This window comes from Vombatus ursinus, unplaced genomic scaffold, assembly GCF_900497805.2.
Source record: "Vombatus ursinus unplaced genomic scaffold, bare-nosed wombat genome assembly UNPS02005286.1, whole genome shotgun sequence".
Lineage (NCBI taxonomy): Eukaryota > Metazoa > Chordata > Mammalia > Diprotodontia > Vombatidae > Vombatus > Vombatus ursinus.
The window spans coordinates 14,879,115-14,899,168 of record NW_020945064.1 but is presented as its reverse complement, the minus strand read 5'-3'; the positions used below and the strand labels follow the sequence as shown (position 1 = coordinate 14,899,168).

The 20,054-nt window shown below is 44.2% G+C and overlaps 1 protein-coding gene across 3 annotated transcripts in view; it reads right to left on the bottom strand.

The window, feature by feature from the left end:
• Positions 1 to 590: 590 nt before the first annotated feature.
• Positions 591 to 20,054, bottom strand: part of SMPD3 (sphingomyelin phosphodiesterase 3) — a 252,378-nt gene continuing 232,914 nt past the window's right edge. For all 3 annotated transcript variants that reach the window (XM_027847630.1, XM_027847628.1, XM_027847629.1), the window contains 6 exons: positions 18,883 to 18,958; positions 11,149 to 11,304; positions 8,937 to 9,026; positions 8,246 to 8,309; positions 2,529 to 2,682; positions 591 to 1,339 (listed from right to left, as the gene is read on the bottom strand). In XM_027847630.1, coding sequence (XP_027703431.1) covers positions 1,238 to 1,339; positions 2,529 to 2,682; positions 8,246 to 8,309; positions 8,937 to 9,026; positions 11,149 to 11,304; positions 18,883 to 18,958 — 642 coding nt within the window. In that variant the 3' untranslated portion in view covers positions 591 to 1,237. The remainder of the gene's footprint in view (positions 1,340 to 2,528; positions 2,683 to 8,245; positions 8,310 to 8,936; positions 9,027 to 11,148; positions 11,305 to 18,882; positions 18,959 to 20,054) is intronic.

Sequence of the window (20,054 nt, the reverse complement as noted above, 5' to 3'; positions counted from 1 at the left end):
CCCAAATCACAAAATGATGCCACATGAGGGAGAAGAACCCTGAAGTCCTAACTTTGTCATCTGGTCAAAGTCACTCAGGTTTGAAGCTAAGAAAGGTCATGCAATAGAAATGGAACTGTGGGTTTAGAGACAGGAAAGAACACTACAAATCAGTATTTGTAAAAGGCGGATGGCTCCTTCCCACTTGTATGGTGAGATTTCTGTTCCCTCCAATAAAACCACAGATTCCATGGAGTTTTCCCTTTACATCGTCTCGCTTTCCCAGAAACACTCCTTTTCTAATTTTCAGCCCTGACAAGCCTCTCTATTAGGAGCATTGGATGTCTTTAAAGTCAGTTGGGGACTGACACCTACCTGCTCTCCATGGGCCTTTCTGGGAACCTCAAAGTTGATTTTTTTTCTTCCTAGAGCATAATTCCCCTCTAATGTAGGCCTTTGGAAAGGAACACAGCATTTTCCCTGTCACTGGAGACAGAGCATTATTGTTGGTTTGGAAAAGCCCCACTGTGCTGATAAAAAAAAAAAAATATTGGCTGCCCAGCAGTCCGTAATGGGCCTCCTGGACTATTTCCTGATTGCGTTTCAAATTCTTTTTTTTTTTTTTTCCCTATTTTTACCCTATGGCTATCATAATGGCTGTTTCATCTCGAATGTGTAGCATGCAGTTAGAGCGCATGCTAGGGCACAGGCATGCTATGACGACATTGGCAGGCTAAAAAAAAAAAAAATCCAAAACCAAGCCTTCAGCTTTATAAGAGCTATACGAAGAAATGATGCAAAACCCATTAAGAGCACTACCCCACAGATTACAAACTAAGTTGTGCTGTATAATTCATATAAAACCATGTTTTGTAAGAATGGCACTGGTTAAAAGGAATTAGGGCTCGGCACTCCCCTCCCCTCCCCACCCGCCTGGCCACTGCATTCCTTGGTCCACAGTGAACATGTAGAAATTCAGGCTGACCCCGCTGCCCGGGTAGCTCCGGACAGTGGCCTTAGCCCTCGTGGATCCCTTTTGGTCCCTCACCTCCTACCATCCTTGTCCCCTCTTCCTGGCTCCAGAGAGCAATGGAGAAGGGACCCGGTCCACCTTTGGAGGTGTTGGGAGAGGCGACTGGAGGCCAGGTGTTTTCATCTGGCTCACGTTTCACTGGAAAAAAGTCCTTCGTATCCCAAGAACATAGACCAGGTCTTCTTAGGCTGGCCTGGGTCCTGACTGACCGTGGGGCTGGCCCATCTACACCTCTTCCTCGCCAGTGTTGACCATCAGGCGCATGGCCACGGGTAGGTGGTCAGTCAGACCTGCTAACTGGGTAATAAAACTGAATTCCTCCACTTCCTACAGGAAAATAATGGTATAAAGAACAAGAGAGGGTGAGGATAAAATTCAACAGGAGGGACTGCAGTTAAGCACAGAAAAAACATTCTGACGATAAAGGGAATTTAGAGGGAAAGAGGTGGTCAGACAAGGACTCTGGCACAACAATGAAGGAGAGACCAGGTGGCTGCCGCCATGTTCCTTTTAAAAGGTCATGGTCTCCTATTGCAGGCTCCTCTTGCTGAGCTCATCCTTCCCACCAACCCCCCACTTCCCACCTTAGTTTGAACCCGGTAGGTTATAGGATGATTGTCACCATCCTAGCTGACACTGATGTAGCGGTTACTAGATTTGTAAAGTGTTTTACGTAGACCAGGTCATTTGATCCTCACAACCCTGTGAAGCAGGTGCTCTCATTACACCCACTTGTACAAATGAGGCCATAGGATTCATTTAAAAAAATTTTTTTTTAATTTTTATTTATTTATTTTTTAGGCAATTGGGGTTAAGTGACTTGCCCAGGGTCACACAGCTAGTAAGTGTCAAGTGTTTGGTCTGAGGCTGGATTTGAACTCAGGTCCTCCTGACTTCAGGGCTGGTGCTCTATCCATTGCACCACCTAGCTGCCCCGAGGCCATAGGATTCAGAGCTGGAAGAGGCCTTAGATATCATTTAAAAAGTCCTTAACCTGGGCTCTGGGAACTTGTTCAAAAATACTTTGATGTTGTATTTTGATCTAGTTGGTTTCCTTTGTAATCCTATGTATTTACCAATAGGATTCGGAGGAGGGGTCCATAGGCTTCATCAGACCACCAAAGGGGCCCATGACACAAACAAGATGAGAACCCCTGATCTGGCCCAACCAGATCTTTTTGCCCATGAGGGAATGGGTCCAGAGATGAAACTTGGCCGGGTTCACGTGGTTCTTTTCTTAGTATCAGAGCTGGCATTGCACAGGTCCTCTGATTCCAAATATAGAATTTTTTGACTTATGCCATACTGTCTCAGCTGAGATAGTTCACCTCAACTCAAAACTTTCCACCTCTATCCAGTCTAGCAAATTGGTGCTCTGTGTGCTCAGCTCCACAGACATCACACCTGAGCCTGGGAAGTGGGCTGCAGGGCTGCCCGTCAAAGCAGCTTGGGCTAGCCTATCGCCCAGGGAGGCCCTCCCAGCTGCCCCACACACATTCTTTTTTGGAAAACTCACCACTTTCCATTCCAGGTAGAGCCCCTCCTCAGAGTAGAGCATGTAGTCAATCCTCCTGCCATTGCCTTTCACCAAGACCTTCTGGTTGGAAGGATGGCTCTTGCTGGTGGGATAGTCAATATATTCTTTCCTCCCTTCTTCACTTTCCAGAGCCCTAGTGCATACAAATGGACAAGTTGTGAGCAGACAGTGTCAAGGTTCACCATTTCAGACGTGAGATGCTTGTGAAGGATGACTCTGACCACCCCTACTCAATTCCCTCCCCAAACCCCAACACAAGATTCAAGCATGTCCATCTATGGTTTCTGCCAGTGGAATTGCCATTAGGTTGTAAAAGGGGAAATAATTCTGACTATGCTAAGTTGATTAAACATTCAAAAACTTAAATTTCTCCTGTTGTGACTCAAGTAAACTTTGCTCTTTGGAAACAGAGGATTTGTGGGAGAGGAAATCAATGTCTCTACATTAAAAAGCTTAGATGCTTAAATAAGCAGTGCCAAGTAATGTGACCCCAGCACCTATAGGCTCTGCTGCATCTAGAGAAGGTGGAGGTGTCACCTTAAGTCAAGAATAACTCTTGGCGGGGCAGCTAGGTGGCACAGTGGATAGAGCACCAGCCCTGAAGTCAGGAGGACCTGAGTTCAAATCCAGCCTCAGACCAAACACTTGACACTTACTAGCTGTGTGACCCTGGGCAAGTCACTTAACCCCAATTGCCTAAAAAAAAAAAAAGAATAACTCTTGGCCCCTTGTTGGTTAATCTCCTGAGGGCCAATCTGGGCCCTCACAATGCTGTTGTGATGAAACTGCTTTAGAAATACGGACTTTTGGTTTTAATTTTTTAATGGCTCAAAAATGACTTTTTCCAGAGTTCATTTGAATGCAGTATGAGAGCTGGAAGTAGCAGTCTATTTCTTTTGTCTTCCCACTTGCTGGAGAAAAATGAATGCTTGAAACACATAGCCTGTGGCACCGTGATGAGTGTGAGGCCACCCAGGCCTCCTTTTCTAGGAGCTGGGTTTTTGCTCCATAACAGAGGGATGTTACAGTTGGCACTCTTGTCTCCATGGGGCTGAGAGCTATTTTTTTCTTCCCAAAGAGTACAGAGGTTTATTTTCACCTGTATTATCTTATTGAATCTCCCAGTAGAGAGGCTGTGGGGTCCAGGAAAAAGCACTGGGCTTTGGAGTCAGAGAACTTGAATTCCAATCCCACTGGTGTCAGTATTTGTGTGACCTTGGACAGGTCATGACCTTTTTGGGCCTCAGTTTCCTCAACTGTAACATGAGGGGGTTGGGTTAGAGGTCCCTTCTGGCTCTAAGCTTCTAATTCTGTGTCTAGGTAACTATTCATTTCATGTAAATAGGTGGGCAAATTGAGGTGCAAAGTAATTAGGTGATCATTCAGAACCATGTAGTAAGTTAGGGTTGAACAGAGACTGAGTTAACACTAAGGAAACCTAGTTCTCATGACCCCATGCCTAGAACTATTTCCATGAAACTAGTTCTCAACCTGACTCTATGGGTTTTGCTCTTACCCTCAAATAAGAGTATTGGGAGTCACCTGACGTACTGGAAAGACCAATGGTCAGGGGATCTGGATTCTAGTCCCAGCCCTGCTAGTTAGCAATGTGACTTTGGACAATCATTCTTAGGGCAGTTAGTTTTCTTGACTGTAAAGTGAGGGAGTGGGAGTGGGTTGTAGGTTTAGAGTTGGAAGGACCCTAGAGGTTGTGTAATCCAACCCCTTCATCTTATAGACGAGGAACTGAAGCCCAAACTTAGGTCACGTAGGTGATAAGAGACAGAGTTGGTATCTGACCCCAAGGCAAAGGCTTCCGACCTGTTCTTTTCCCACGGCTCCTTTTCAGTCCTCCGGTTCTATGAATAGGCTTGCTGGTTGGACAATGGGATGAATGCATAGACTTTATTCCATTTTGGGTTGAGAAACAGACTGCCTTATTCCCCATCCCCTGCTACTCCCAAGTCACCTGCTACTTCTTAGAAAAAAACCATGAACTTGAAGCTAGGGACTGGTTCAAGAGGATGAGTGAGCTAGAAAGTGCCTTTCCTGCAGTCTTAACCTCTTCAGAAGTATCCAGGATGAAATAAAAGACAAGAGATACTGCATAGTTTTAAAATGATGCTCTGGATGGGGTCACTTAAATTGTAGACAAATTGGAAAGAAGAGCATGAAAACGGTTCAATGAGCGAACATGGGTTTCTACAAGAAGTAATTTATCAGCATTAAAGATAAATACTCTAATAACATTCAGAACATCATTAAATCAGAGAAATGGAATCCATTATCATCCATTTGCCTTCCCTAATTAATTCCAGCATCAGTGATCTGAGAGTTACTGATAAGCAAAGGATAGGAGTCATTTTTTAATCATCACCTCATAAAAGATAATTTTCTTGCTATAGGATGGTGCTTTGGATTTAGACTATAATCTAATTAATTGCCTCAAATTAGCTGTAAGAAGAGACAGCCCTGAGTTCATGTAATTTTAGACTTTGAATTAGAAATTGCTTCAACTATTGGTCTTGTAAATGTACATCCTCTGTGAAAGTCTCATTTAGATTCCAGAATGCCATCTGCTTGTGATGGAATTTTCTTTGCTTTGAAAGTTATCTGCTTGTATTAGATTTGCTTGGCCCTGTTATCTAATTGGTGGCTACTAGCCACTGACTTTGCTTTACTGGAAGTCAGTTTAATGCAAAGTTGCAATGTCATGGGGGAGAGGGAGGTTTCACACTTAGTCTGATGGAGCCTCTTTATCCAGGTGGGCAAATCACTACCTCTCTAAACTCAGTTTCCTCTGTAAAATGGGGACAATAAGATTGGCACCTAACTCAGAGGAAGTGTGAGGAAAACTTTGTAAATCTTAAAGACTGTGCATAAACTTGATTTGTTGTCGTTCCATTTCCAAATATAGACCAAGGAGTTAGGCATCCCAAGAAGGCATGTCCAGAGTGCTGGCAGCCCTAGGCTCAGTGGAACTCTTAGGAAGGTAACCAAGTATTACTAATGGTTTTTTGAATGAGAGACAAAACTCTATGGCCAGCCCTATTGACCTACCTGAATCATGTAACCCAGTGGCCCAATTTTTTTAATAGGCCAAAGAAAATTGATGCCTGGGCAGCAGCTAGCATAGTTTTTCCATTAGGAGGGGTTTGAGTTTTCTAGGCTTATTTTCTGCAGGGGAAACATCTGTAGGGAGCAGTGTCCTCTTTCAGTTGATGGCTTTTTTCCTTTGTTCCATGCACAACCCACAGCTGGACAGGGAGTGAAGCACCTCAAATTACTCAGTTTCCCCGAGAGCCCTGGATTTGCCCACATTATGAACTCCAGCAACAAGCACAAGGCCTTCCATGCTGCTCCGGCCATTGCCTCAGCTCTTGGTCTAATGGCTAATGGCTCTGTGTGCCCTAGGGAGGGGAATATTGGGAACTCCATCTGTCTGTGTGTCTTATACTTCTGTTAGACTGTAAGCTCCGTAAGAGTTGAAACTACATTTTCTCTCAGCTTTGTATTTCTCCTAGCATGGAGCCCAGGGCTGTAGAAGCAGCAGGTATTTAATAAATGTTTGTTGAATGCATTTGGCACTGTTGACTTTGTCTCTTCCTGAATATTCTCTCTTTTCTGAATTTGTGTGATTCTGCCCTTTCCTGGTTCTCCTACCTGTCCAACTGTTCCTTTCCAGTCTCTTTTGCTGAATATTCATCCACTAACTCTGTTTCCCAAAGCTCTATCCTGGGCCCTCTCCTTTCCTCCCCTCTTCCTATTCTTTATCTCTCTGTCTCTCTCTTTCTCTGTCTCTCTCTGTCTTTCTGTTTCTCTGTTTCTCTCTCTTTCTCCTTAGCTTCCGTGGGTTCAGTGATCATCTCTATGCAGATGATTACCAGACCTACATATGCAGTGCTAGTCTCCTTCTCGGTCTTCCGTTCTGTATCACCAGCTCTCTTTTGGATATTTTGAGACATCTCAAACTCAACACGTCCGAATCAGAACTCGTTCTCTCTCTCCTTAACCCAAACCCTTCTTTCTTCTGAACTTCCTTATTACTGTACAGGATACCACAATCCTTCCCAGGTTCCCAGGTGACCCTTGACTCCTTTCTTGCTCATTCCGCATCCCCAGGCAGTTGCCATATCTTGGAATTCCCTTTCTCTACAACATCTCTTGCACTCACCCCCTTTTCTACACTAACCCTAGCCACTAGCCTTATCACCACATACCCGGATTACTGTAATGGCTTTCTATTTGGGCTCCCTATCTTTAGTCTTATACAGCTGTAATTCATCTTCCCTTTACCTATCAAGGAGATTTTCCTAAAGCATAAGTCTGACCATAGAATTCCCCTACTCAATAAACCCTAGCGGCTCCCTGTTAACTTTGGCTTTGCAGCTCTTGGTCCTCTGGCCCCTTCATCCTTTCCCAGTCTTCTGATGTTTTGTTCCCCTCTGTGCACTCTGCTATCCAGTTACACTGGCGGGCTAGCTGTCCTCGCACATAACACTATATCTCTTGTCTCCTATGCCTGGAGCACCCTCCCTCTCAGCCTCCCATTTTCAGGATCTTTGTTAGTACAGAGACTGTCATGAAGTAAGCACTTAATAAATGCTTGTTGATTGATTGACTGAATGAACGGTTCCTAGCACAGTTCAGATCCCTTTGTGAGGAAACCACGTGCGACTGGGGCGTGTTGAGTGAAAAGGTCAGATTCGAGCCAGGCAATCCATTTGTATGTTCTTTGCAATGAGGGAAGCCCTTTGTGAAAAAGGTTTGATTAGCCTGGGCATGATGATAATCACGGATCATGAGGGTGAAGAGCCAGAGTCTGCTCCTTAGCCAAGCAGCTGCTCATCCTCCAACCTGGGGCCCTCCCCAGGCCGTAGCAGCGGCTCATTCACACAAGGGACTGTTCACTGGATGCACAGAGAAGGGTGGAGGAACACTGGAGGGGCCGTGTGTAGAAGGAGCCACTCAGCAGTGTGGCTCAAGGCTGATCTGACCACCAGCTTTGGGCGCCATTGTTTTGTGGGAATAAGGAGAGGTGAACATCTTAAAGAAGCTCAGGCTCCCGGGTATGTGCTTTCCAGGACAGGTGTGTGTGTGCATGTGCGTGTGCGTGTGCGTGTGTGTGTGTGTGGAGAGCTGGAAGGGGCTGGAGCGATTATCTCTTCCAGTCCCCACCCTCACCAAATAAAGAAACTGAGGCCAGAGAGGTGGAGATGTAATTGCCCAGGGTCCCAGAGGGGGTAAGTAGCCAAGCCTGGATTTGGTTCTTTGACTCCAAATCCACTTTCCTTTTTACTATGCAAGCCTGTTTTGGTTCTTTGTTGCCTTTGACATAATGATCTAGTGAAACTTTGCTTTCTTCTTCTGAATATATGCTGTGGCCATCCACAGAGCTATCACTGACCCTCCCCCTCAACCCCCAAAATAAGATCATGGCTCTTATAAAGTTATAAAGGACTTCAGAGGCCCCTTGTCTAACCCCCCATTTTACAGATGAGGAAACTGAGGCCCAGAACTGGGAAGTGACTTTCTCAAGGTCACACAGGTAATAAGTGACAGACAGGACTGGACTCCAAAGCCGGCTGTCTTTCTGTTCTGCCCTGGTGTCTCTCTGATTGATATTTCCTTGGGGTCATGACCCAGACTGGGTTTTCTATCTGCTAAAGGGAAAACACCAGGGTGAAGCAGCTTACTTTTGCAGATTGTCTGGGGTGCCCACCTCCTCGTCATGGAGGCGATCTTGTTTTAAAAAAGTACCTGAGAACCAAGAGGACATGAGACCAAGAATTAAAGAGAATCACATGTAGGCTGAACTTGACATCCCATGGGCTGAGCCTCTGCCTGCCTGCCCGGGCATACACCCCCTTCCCAGCACTGCAACATGGGTAATGCAGTTCAGGGGGACGGCTCCTGCTGCAGCCCCTTCCCTGTTTCTGAGGGGAGAGGAAGGTAGAGCAGTCTGGGAGGGAGACACCACAGCTGGCTTCTTTTCTCAGGTGTGAAAGAGACCCTTTCTCTCTTCCTTTCCCCCAACACTTCTGCTGTCCCCTCTGTGGTTGTCAGGAAATGGACTGGCACATTTGTTTCTTTCCTAAGGAAAGTGGGTGAAAGGGGTAAAGGAGGGGCCTTTTGGCTAGTGGAAGGGGGGCATTCTGTCATTCATGTCTCATCGTTCTACGAGTCTGTGGTCTGTCCTGGAAAGTTCATGGCAGCTTATACATGCATTGGCTTCTGAGTCAGGACTACTTGTGGTTCACATAGTAAGAACACACACCAACAGGCACCTGGCTGTTCTCCTGTCATGCCCCGTGGCTCTGTGGGGGCCACCTTGATCATGCAGCAGAGACAATGCAGTCCCCTGTGAAGCGGGAGGGGATGCCTTACCGATTGCCCATGGCTTATCCTCCCCTGGCCCAACGCGGCAGGGGTCCTTGTAGTGTGTAAACAGGGAGTGCTGTTGTACCAGCTTGTCATCTGAAAAGAGGAGAAATTATCCAGGACTGTTCCCAAGCAAAGTGAAAATCCAGGAATGCCAAGGCCCCCCATCTCCCCCTGCTTTGGCCCTGCCCAACAGTGACCCTGGAAGGCTCTCAGGAGGAGTTCTCTCCTCAGGGCAGAGACTAGAACCCTGGCAGGGGTGAGGATCTTGCCCACAGAGGGATGGGGAAACTGCTGCCTAGGCTGCCAGTGGTTGCTCATGGAGGCCCCAATATCCTCCTTGGAAGATGCCTTTTAATCTTGGATGGACTAGATTTAAGCAGTTGTAGCTCTGTATTGGTGCCTGGTACAAGATGCTTCTGGACTCTCTGACTCTACACATAGGCGTTATCTCACAAAAATGTTATCAAGCACCTCCTCTGTGCGAGGCAGTCTCTGACACTGAGGGAAGGACTGAGGGTACGAGATGGGAAGAGAAAGGGACGAGAGAACCTCAATAAAGGTTTTTTTTTTTTTTTAAGGCAATTGAGGTTAAGTGACTTGCCCGGGGTCACACAGCTAGTAAGTGTAAAGTGTTTGGTCTGAGGCCAGATTTGAACTTAGGTCCTCCTGACTTCAGGGCCGGTGCTCTATTCACTGCACCACCTAGCTGCCCCTAAAGGTTCTTTTTAAAGTCTCCTTTACCCACTGGCCTCTAAGTCTCCCCTGCTCAAGGCGAGTGGGCTCTGTTCGCCCCACCTGGCCTTGGGTCACCTCCTGGGTTCATGAAGGACTGACCCTTAAAACCATCATTTAGGCTCTCTCAGGACAGCTTTCACGAGAAGGCCCAGGAATGCCTGGAGTTATGCTTTCTCCATCCTGTCAGCCCCCTCCCCTCTCCTTGGTGCCAGGCTCTGGGATCTCAGCCTCACGCTTGGTGTGTTTGTCCAGAAGAGGGAAGGACCTATTTGTGCACTAGAAGACGTGTTGTCTGCTAGTGATGTCTGCATAGAGGCAGCTAGGTGGCACTGTGCATAGTTCTGAGTCAGGAAATCTGAGTTCAAATTCTACTTCAAACCTCTGTTGGCCGTGTGACCTTGGGCAAGTCCCTTATCCTCCTTTAGCCTCAGTTTCCTCATCTGTAAAATGGTTATTGTAATAGTAGTTGCCTTACAGGGTTATTGTAAGGATAAAAGAAGAGGACATATATAAAATGCTTTGCAAACCATAAATGCATAAATGTGTAAATGCTAGCTATTGTTTATTATTATTATTATTCTCAAAAACAAAAGTGAAAGATCTACTCATTTTTCATAGCCTTTATGAAAACAGTGCCTGATGTCCACACTGGAGGAATTAACCTTATTGTTTCTGTGATGTGAAGAGAGCCACCTTTCTTCCCACCCAGTTTTTTATTTTTATTTTTTGGCTAGGCAGTGGGGTTAAGTGACTTACCCAGAGTCACACAGCTAGTGAGTGTTATGTGTCTGAGGGCAGATTTGAACTCGGGTCCTCCTGACTCCAGGGCCGGTGCTTTATCCACTGTACCACCTAGCTGCCCCTCCCCCCCGGTTTTTAAAAAGAAAATTAGGTTTATCACTTGTTTCTTAAGGGCTAGGGTCCTAACGTCTAGTCTGGGATCCTACTGAGCCGGGTGCTGGTCAGTTCCCTGACAATATTAGAAGCTAGCCTGGCCCCATTCTACTCTCTGGGCTGAAAACTGGTACCTCCAGAGCATCATGGCATCAGCAACAGGGCTCAGCTGGTACCACTGCAAGAGAATCAATGAGTGGAGACCCCAGGCCCCAGATCTGGGCAGTTGCTAGAGCAGGCAGTGTTGGTTGAAAGTGGTAGTGGATGAAACATCAGAGTATCTGCTCTTTCTGGTCTTGCTAACAAGGTGCTTCCCAGCCCTGATCATGGGAGGCCCCACTTGGGGTGAGGATGACTGATGATGTGTCACCAGGGGCTGGGGTAAGGGGGATAGTCACAGCATTCCAGCTGGGACCTCAGATCCCAACCTCTTCATTTTATAGAGGAAGAAACTGTGGCCCAGGGCGATAATGTGATGTGCCCAAAGTCCCATAAGAAGTGAATGTCAGAGGCAGAATGAGGCTTCCAAGATCAAGGTTTGGTTTCATAGGATTGGAGGAGGAAGAGAGAGAAAAAGCTTTCTTACTAGAAGAGCAGTTGTCAAAGTTGAAGTCTCCGCAAAGCACATCGAACGCCACTAGCTCCTCGGGATTGGCTGTGCTGGAGGAGGAGGTAGATTTTCGGAAATCAGCCAGCCAATCCTGAAGCTGATTCAGCTGTTCACATCGAATGGTGCTGTCTTCTAGATGGGAAAAACAGCCAAAAGGAAAACATGGGCCACCTGTCTCACAGTCAAGGAGGCTGGTACCTACCCATGGGTGCCCAGAGCCCTGCCTTAGCTCCCTAAGAACCGCCCTCATGGTTTCCATCTCTAACCTGCCCCCCACTTACATATTGAGGGTCTTTCCTTTGGAGATATTATTCTAGGAAAGAACTGGGTTTTTTTTTTTTGTTTTTGTTTTTGTTTTTGTTTTTGTTTTTTTTTTAGGACAACAGTCTCCTAAAAGCCCATAAGAATTGTCCTTGGGCTCTGGAGAAGGAGCAGAGAATCCAGCTTGCCTTTGAGGGGAAGTCCACTCAGTTCCCCAAAAGGAAAAGAGAGATGCAGTTGCCAGCACTGTGGTCTGCTCAGGACTCATCACTGTCCCTTGCCCCAGGACAAGAAGATAGTTAGCAGAATAGCAGGAGTTCTCGTTCAGTCAGCTGTGAGATAGCGGTTCTCTTTAAGCTGCATAGCTCGGATGGCCACAAACTGGTCCAAGTTCTGCTGCCAGTCCTCCAAACCCCAGCTTCCCAGCATTTGGTAGGGAGTTGGCACTAACCAACTTTCTGCAAAGGGTAGGAATGAATACTGGGTCTCCTCCTCCCTACCTTCCTTCACCTCTGTGGGCTGCTTGGTGAATTTTGAATGCCTTCTAACCATTCTCCTCATCTTTGGTGCTCATGAGGGTTTGGAAAATCCAGAAGAATTGACTGCCTAGGTAGAGGTTGGGGATCCCTAAGCCACCACCGCTAAGTCTGCTTTTCTCCCCATTCAACATCCTAGAATCATGCTCACAGGACGTAATCTTGAGCCCCTGGCTGTCTCTCCTTCTCTGGATATTCCAGTTTATCAAAATCCTTCATAAAATGTGACACTTAGATGTGGTCAGTCTGATCAGGGCAGTGTCCAGGAGGATGGCTGCCTCATCACCAGGCCTCTCAATATAGACTGAGGTCCTGTTACTTTTCTTGGATTTCATATTGTACTGTTGACACATATTGAGACTGTAGTCCACTAAGGCCTGTCTCCCTCCCCCATTTTTTTCAGTTTCAGATAAAGTACTCTCTAAGTATAGTTCCTACATGCTCTACTTATGACATAGATTTTTTAAACCCCAAATTTAACATTTTATATTTATCAGAATTAAATTTCATCTTATTTGATCTGGCATGATGTCCTGACCTGTTGAAATAGTTTTGGACCCTGAAACCGTCCCCCAGTGTATAAACTATTCCTCCCAGCTTTGTGTCTGCTGTATATTTGATAAGCTTGTGATCTCTACCTTTATCCAAGTTATTGGTAAACATGTTAAATAGGATAGATCCCTGGGGCACTCATTAGAGACCTCCTTCCCAGTAGACATTGACTTATTAATGACCATCCCAGTTTCAAGTCTACCTAACTGTACTCTTGTCTGGCTCATGTCCTTTGGGCTTCTCCACAAGAATAATGAGAGGTATGGTCAAATGTGTAAATAAAATCTAGGTAAACCATCTATAGGGTTCCCCAGATCTAACAACCCTGTCAAAAATGAGGTTAGCCTGGCATGATCTATTCTTGATGAAATCATGTCGGGTCTTTGTGATCACTGCTTCCTTTTCTAGATGTTCACCAACTCTCCCTTTAGAACAGAATCTAGAATTTTGTCGGGAATTGAAATCTAGCTCACTGGCTTATAGCCTGCGGATTTCATTCACTTTTTTTTTTTTGAAAATTAGGACAACATGAAGATACTTCACATGACCACTTAGGTTATGTTGCTTACAGTATTTGGGGCTAGAAGGGACCTGAGAGATCATTTACTCTAAACCTCTCATTTTAAGATCACATAAATAGTCTGGAGTTGAATGCTACTGTTTTATACTGATGCACAACCTACTCTTGTAGATAGACTGTTGATGTAGACACAATATATTGTTTTTGGTACATACCATTAACTTCTATAGAAAAGGAACTTAGGAAAAGGCTATGGCTAGGTCCTAATTAATGCAAATGAGTAATCCCATGAAGTAGTCCCATATATTCAAATTCATACTTTCCAGAGAGAGAACGAAAGAAATACAAAGACATCCAAGTGATCTAAGGTACAGCTTGACTCCAGGCTCTGTTTTCCCACCCTACGTTCCCAGGTCCCTCTGGTCTACCACATCAAGAGCAAAGGACCCAGAGGTGATTTTAGAACCTGAGCAGAGATTGAACCATTGAGCCTTCTGTATTCAAGGAATAAAAGACTAGAGGTGGGTTATGAAGAAGTGGTTCAGAAAGCAAGACAAGGTCTTGAGCTAGTCCTTGATAGCAGACCCCCCCTTGCCTTCACTCCATGTACTGCATTTCCCAGCCAAGGTTGCCTTCAGTAATATGTAGAAGGTGTCCCAGGAGGAACTTGGTCAACGTTAACAGGGTTAAAGGGTGAGACCTTTGTTCTGGCATTAAAGATATCTCCCCGTACAAGGACAGACATCCATCCTGCCACATTTTAAACTTTGGCCTGGCATTGATGATGTCTTCTTGGTGGGCTGTGAATCCTCCTTACCCTGGGTGTCAGGACCCATTGACCTCAGACTGATTGATACATGACTAATTTCAGAGCACCTGGGATATACCTATGAGGCTTTTATAAAGGGAAACTAGAGAAATAGAGATACTAGACCTAAGAGATGCAGATAAAACTTAAAAAAAGCAAATATTAAAAATTGTTTTAACATGTAGTTGGGGGAAAATAAAATAGATTAGAAAAAAAGAAAATAAAGTGTGGCTTATAGGTAAAATAAATAAATAAAAGAACAAATAGGGAAAGGAGGGGGAGAGAGAGAGAGAGACAGATAAAAGAGGACCTACAGAGACTCAAATTTTGTTCCCTGGAAGGGAATCATGGCCCCATGAGAGAAAGAACCACATTGCTCAAGGAGAGGAGGAAAGGACTCAGAGGAGGAATTTCTATACTAAACATTTGGAGAGAGAGGTGTTGTTGGAGAAACTGAGTTCCAAGACAAAGTAAGATCAGGAGCTGAGAAGTAACAAGGGGCAGAACCACAAGATGGAGGCCTAAATATGGACTTTGGCTTATTTTAATTCTGTGCATTGTGAAAGTCCAGTGGAAAGAGGTTGATTCTCTAGTAATCACCTGGGTATTTCCCTAGTGGTGAGGTTTTCAGCCTCCAGGTAGTTCTGTATTTCTGGAGGACTGTCTATGTCCTCTGGGGAAGGTGAGGTTCATCAGAAGAATAGACAGAGATTCCTAGTGCATCTCTCCTTTTTGGAAGCTACTCACAGTGCTATGAATATAAAGCACAGTATAGGTCCCTAGAAAAGGTCAGAGTGTTCCTGAGAGAGAAAGAGGATTTTCTTGACAAGTTATGGGATAAAGTGTGAGACCTTAATGTTTTGTGTGTTTTTTTTAAATTAGGTTCTATCTAACCTATCCTGTAGTAGATGCATTGTTAGCCCAAGTATAAACGTGGAAACTGAGGACCCTTTTGTCTTTTCTGTAGGGACCTAGACCCGAGTTACATTCTGATATTTCTAGTAAACTCTAGGTATGGGTCTGAGCTCGAAAGAATAATTGGTGAGATGCTGTCAAGATTGAACCCAGTCTACATAATCAAGGGTTTTGGTTCTGGCTTCTAGATAAATTCCCTAGTTTATGAAATGAAACCAAAATATGATACTTTTGTGAGTATTAACAATCTTATTTCTCCTTAAAAGCCATAGCACCAAGTTGGGGAGGAGGATCACTACAGTTCTATGGCTGAATATAATTTAAAATGGAAGGGAAATGATACCATTGAAATACTGTGAGCAATTTCTGATTTTGTTCTGCATGGCACCTTTTCTTTACTGGGTCTCACGTATCAACAGCAACACTTGATGTTATCTTTCTAAGTGCTAAAAGCAGGTCTAAAAATAGACCTTCACTGCCTTGGACAAGATGAATCTAAGTGTGCTCTGTGAATGGTTCGTGGCTTTGTAAGATGACAATAATCCTGCCTCAAGGAGGGCAGCTCTGATGTCAAGACTAGAGGGTACAGGTACTGCCATCCCTCCCACCAGATCCTAGGATGTCTACAGGCGAATTTTGAAAGTGAGTCTGTGTCTTGCCCAAAATGGGCAAGGTCTGTGTTTGCAAAACTGGTGATCGTTTAGAAGCTGCTCAAAACCTTGTTTTTGACGGTAAATTAATGACTTTATTGCCCAGGTCCCCAAGTAGCCACAAGTACTTCAGAGTGAGTAATGATCTGGAGAATTAAATCCACTGGAAAAAGATGACAACCCAGCGTCCTTCCCCCCCAGCCCAAGCCAACCCTATGTTGACCTAACACTTGTTAGATCTTCACTGTAGGGACTTTACTGTGGTTCATTTAATTTACCTACACATTAAACTGAAAGTTGTCTCTGGGAGTGTATAATTTCCTCAAACAAAGCCCAGCATATATCTGGCTTTGGATAGAGTAGTAGCTGAAGTAGTGGAAATATTTTTAAACAGAGCAAACAATATTTTTAAACAGAGCATAAGCTTGCTAACAATTTATGTTACAATTGGCAGCCAGAAACCAGGCCAAGAATTTGGACCAACTCCAGCTGCTGGTTCTTCTAGCAGGCTCACTCTGAGCAAGGACTTTTCCACCAAGCTCCAAAGAGCAAGGCCACTCCAACCCATTACCTATCATGGTGACCTTTGTTACAGGTCCTCTGATTCTCATTAGAGTCAAAGGATTTAGAATGGAAGGGCCTATGGAGACCATCCAGGCCAATGCCCTTCATTTTAGAGGGGAGGAAATGGATGGAAAGTGCCTTACTTTCAGGTAGTAAGTAGCAGAGAATTGTTTCCATCCTAGATCTATATAATAGGGATTTTTCTTTTTAGGATGAAGTTCTGTGAAATTTTTATTTATAACTATTCATATAATCATTACATAGGCATAACTGATCTTTTGGGCTTTTTGATTATCTTTGGGGCACATCTAAACTGTTCTAAGGATTTAAATGTTAAATGGCAAAATTTAAGGGAAGAATGCAGGTGACAGTTTTATGACTGCCGAGGGTAGGTAGCATGGTACAATGGACTGAATGCTGATTCTTTGGGATGCTGATTCTGTATTCCAATGTAGTCAACATCCTCCCCAACATCGTGTACAAATAAACCATTAGCTAGCTTTGTGGTCATGGGCAAATCGTTTAACTTCTCTGGAGTCAGTTTCCTCATCTTTGTAAAGTGGGGATGGTAATTCTTACAGTAATTAGCAGGGTTGTTGTGAGAAAAGTGCTTTGTGAATCACAAAGCACCACAGAAATTGGACTTCTAAACTCTGGGCCCAGGTTTCCTGATCTGTAAAGTGAGGGTGTTGGATTAAATCAAGTGTCCTTAACCAAGGATCCAAAGATCCCTAAGTGGCCCTTAGAAAGATTTCAGGGGGTCTATAAACATGGATAGGAAAGTTACATCTTTATAACTGCTAATATATAACTGAATTTTATAATTTCTTTCAATTATGAATGTAGAGAACAAAGTAATATTCTGAGAAGGGGTCCATAGGGTTCACCAGGCTGCCAAAGGAGTCTGTGACCAATCGTTAAGAATCCCTGAATTACACAGTCTTTAAGATTTCTTCCAGCTGTAACAATATGAATTGAGGGAGGAAAGGAAATACATATGGACTTTATTGAGATTTGGGGTAACTGAGATTCAAACATATATAAATTCTGTTATACTCTTTGATATAGATTTAGACACTTTCTCAATCTTGTGTCTGTCAGTAGGAGCTTTTCTCCATGCTCTAGAAAACCCTGTCTTTTCCCTGTTAGTTGTTTTCTCTCCAGACACAGGGGCTGTTGATTTTCCCAGGTGGCACCAAGGACTTCCTCACCACTGACAGCCACTTTCACTAAGGAAGCCCACTTGTGGCTGCAGGGCTTATCCTTAGGGAGGGAGCTGTGGGGATGAGACATGCTTGTTTGGGGCCTTATTCTGTGCACCACCATAGTCAACGACAGATGAAGATATGTTATTAAATTTGTGGATGACATGAAACCAGAGGAACCATGGTATAGTGGACATAGGGCTGCAACGGAGTCAGGAAGACCTCGGCTCAAATACTGGGTCTGACCCTTTGTAGCTGTGTGACTTAAACTCTCTGCATTTCAGACAACACCCTAGGATTTATCTATTACGTCACAGATGGTTTGTTATCCCTGTTGGTGGAAGGAATCACCATACTAGGAATTTACCAGGCTAATGAAATCATAGCTTCTTTTCGTATGCAGCTAGGAAGGATTTTGCATATGTTGGAACACAGAATCTGTATTCCAGAAGATCTTTACAGGCTGGCATGTTGGGCTAAAATAAATAGGATGAAATTTAATGTTTATAAAAGTGCAATCTTTAACGTGGGTCAAAGAGTCAACTAGACAACCAGAAGAATGAGGGAGATGATTTTGTGAAGGGATTGATTAGTGGGAAGGATGAGACCCTGGAAGAAACAAGAACTCTATTCTCTCTTGGGCTTGGGAAAAAAGAGATAAATCCTATGAGAGGCAAGAATCAGAGAGCCTGGGTTCAAATCCTGGTTCTGCCATTTGCTACATGTATGGCCTTGATGAATTACCAAATTCTAATTGGACTTCATCTACAAAATGAAGGGTTTAGACCGGATGACCTCTAAAATCCCTTCCAGTTCTAATCTGTGAATCAAGAAGTTTTCTAGGTGTCGTCTTCCATCTCTGTAAATTCTGGGGTGAAGAGAGACACGTGTCACTTTGCCATCCTTGGTTACTGTTGTGTTCTTAAGTGTGCCACTTAAGAATATTCTTGAAGCAAGGATCAACTCATGGCTTCTTGTAGGGGGAATGAAAGCCTAAGAGAAAGTGAAGCTGTCTTTACTGAGAATGGTGACAGAGCTTTGGTTATAAGATGGTATTTGTGATTCCGTTCCAAGTACTGGAAACACGAATTCTCTGGTGGACCCTTTCAGCTCTATCCCTCTGCCCCATAGACTTTTGACTGGAGCATCATATGCCATACAACAAGTGTCACTGTGATTGTATACCATATGCCAACATGGCGGTATCATAGAATCTCAGCAATTCTGCTTTCTCCAAGGAAGAGCAACATTTTCCCAGTAACCTCTGAATCGTGACAGCTGTCTCCCCTGGAACAATGGGCAGACGTGCGTGGGAAGTGAAAGCTTTCTTGTCTGCCTTGTTCTTTGGGGTGGAGAGCTTTTAGGGAGTTACTTTGATAATATAGGCGCTACCATGTTCTTTGCAGTTTGAGACGCTATGCAACCTTCTGCTTTGCCCATGTTCTGATTAGCGGGGGGCTGGGAGGAAGGACAGCAGTCTATGTAAATGCTCGATTACATGACAAGGTACAATTGTCTTGCTTCCAACAAGGTGGGAGGGTATTTTTCAATGCTATTTTTGTGTGTGTGAGCGCGTGAGTTATTTTGCTCTTGTTTTCTGTGCCCTGATGGAAGTAGGTGGGGGTAGTCTTTTCTCTCTATTCAGTAAAGTGTTGCCTGCATTACAAACCTAAGAATTAAGGAATAAGTAATTCCATACCTCCTTCAGCTTGCAAGTGGGTGCAGGAAATATATCCCACGATTCTTTGGTCCTGAGGTGTACTTCCCACTTGTACCTGAGAAGAAAGGAAGGGGAAGTGGACATAATTAATTAGATGGTAGAAACAGTGAGTTGCCAGATATTTCCTGGGTCATGGATTCAGCACAAAATTGTTAAAATGACAAATCAGCAGAAACTACGAGACATTCCTCTAACTACATTTGCTTGTGTGTTGGGGGAGAAGTAAAGAATCAATAGTAACAGTTATTTCTCTCTGACCCCCAATACCCACTGCACAAAATGGAAAATATATCATTAATAGGTCCCAAAGGCCAGGGTAGGCTAAAAATATCTGAAAATATGTATCTCAGACAGGGAAGTGGTCTTAGAGGCCCGCTAATACAATGCTTGTGTGATACATGAATTGACTCTATATTTCTTTTTTTTTTCTTTTTTGTCAGCCAAAGACAAGGTTTATTAGAACATTGTCATATTGGGCAGACTCTTAAGGAGTCCAAACATGAGTAAGCAGTGGCTAGATTTTAAGAATCAGAGCTGTGGCTAGATTTTAGGAATCCCAGCAGTGGCTAGATTATAAGAATCTGAGTGTGGCTAGATTATAAGAATCCCAGCAGTGGCCAGATTATAAGAATCCCAGCAGTGTCTAGATTTTAGGAAACTAAGCCGTGGCTAGATTATAAGAAACTAAGCCGTGGTTAGATTGTAAGAAACTAAGCCGTGGCTAGATTGTAAGAAACTAAGCCGTGGCTAGATTGTAAGAAACTAAGCCGTGGCTAGATTATAAGAATCCCAGCAGTGGCTAGATTTTAGGAATCCCAGCAGTGGCTAGATTATAAGAATTCGAGCAGTGGCTGAATTATAAGAATCTGAGCAAAGGCTAGATTTTAGGAAACTAAACCGTGGCTAGATTACAAGAAGCTAAGCTGTGGCTAGATTTTAGGAATCTGAGCATCTTAATGGAGACAAGGTGGACCTTATGTACAGAAAGACTGTGGGAGGGACCCCCTATATTTCTGACGAGTAGTCATCTAACCTATATTTGAAAACCTCAAGTGATAAGGAACTCACTGAGATTGGTGGTTCTACTTTTGGACCACTCTATTAATTAGAAAGTTTTTCTTTAACTCTGAACCTAAATCTGCCTTCTTATA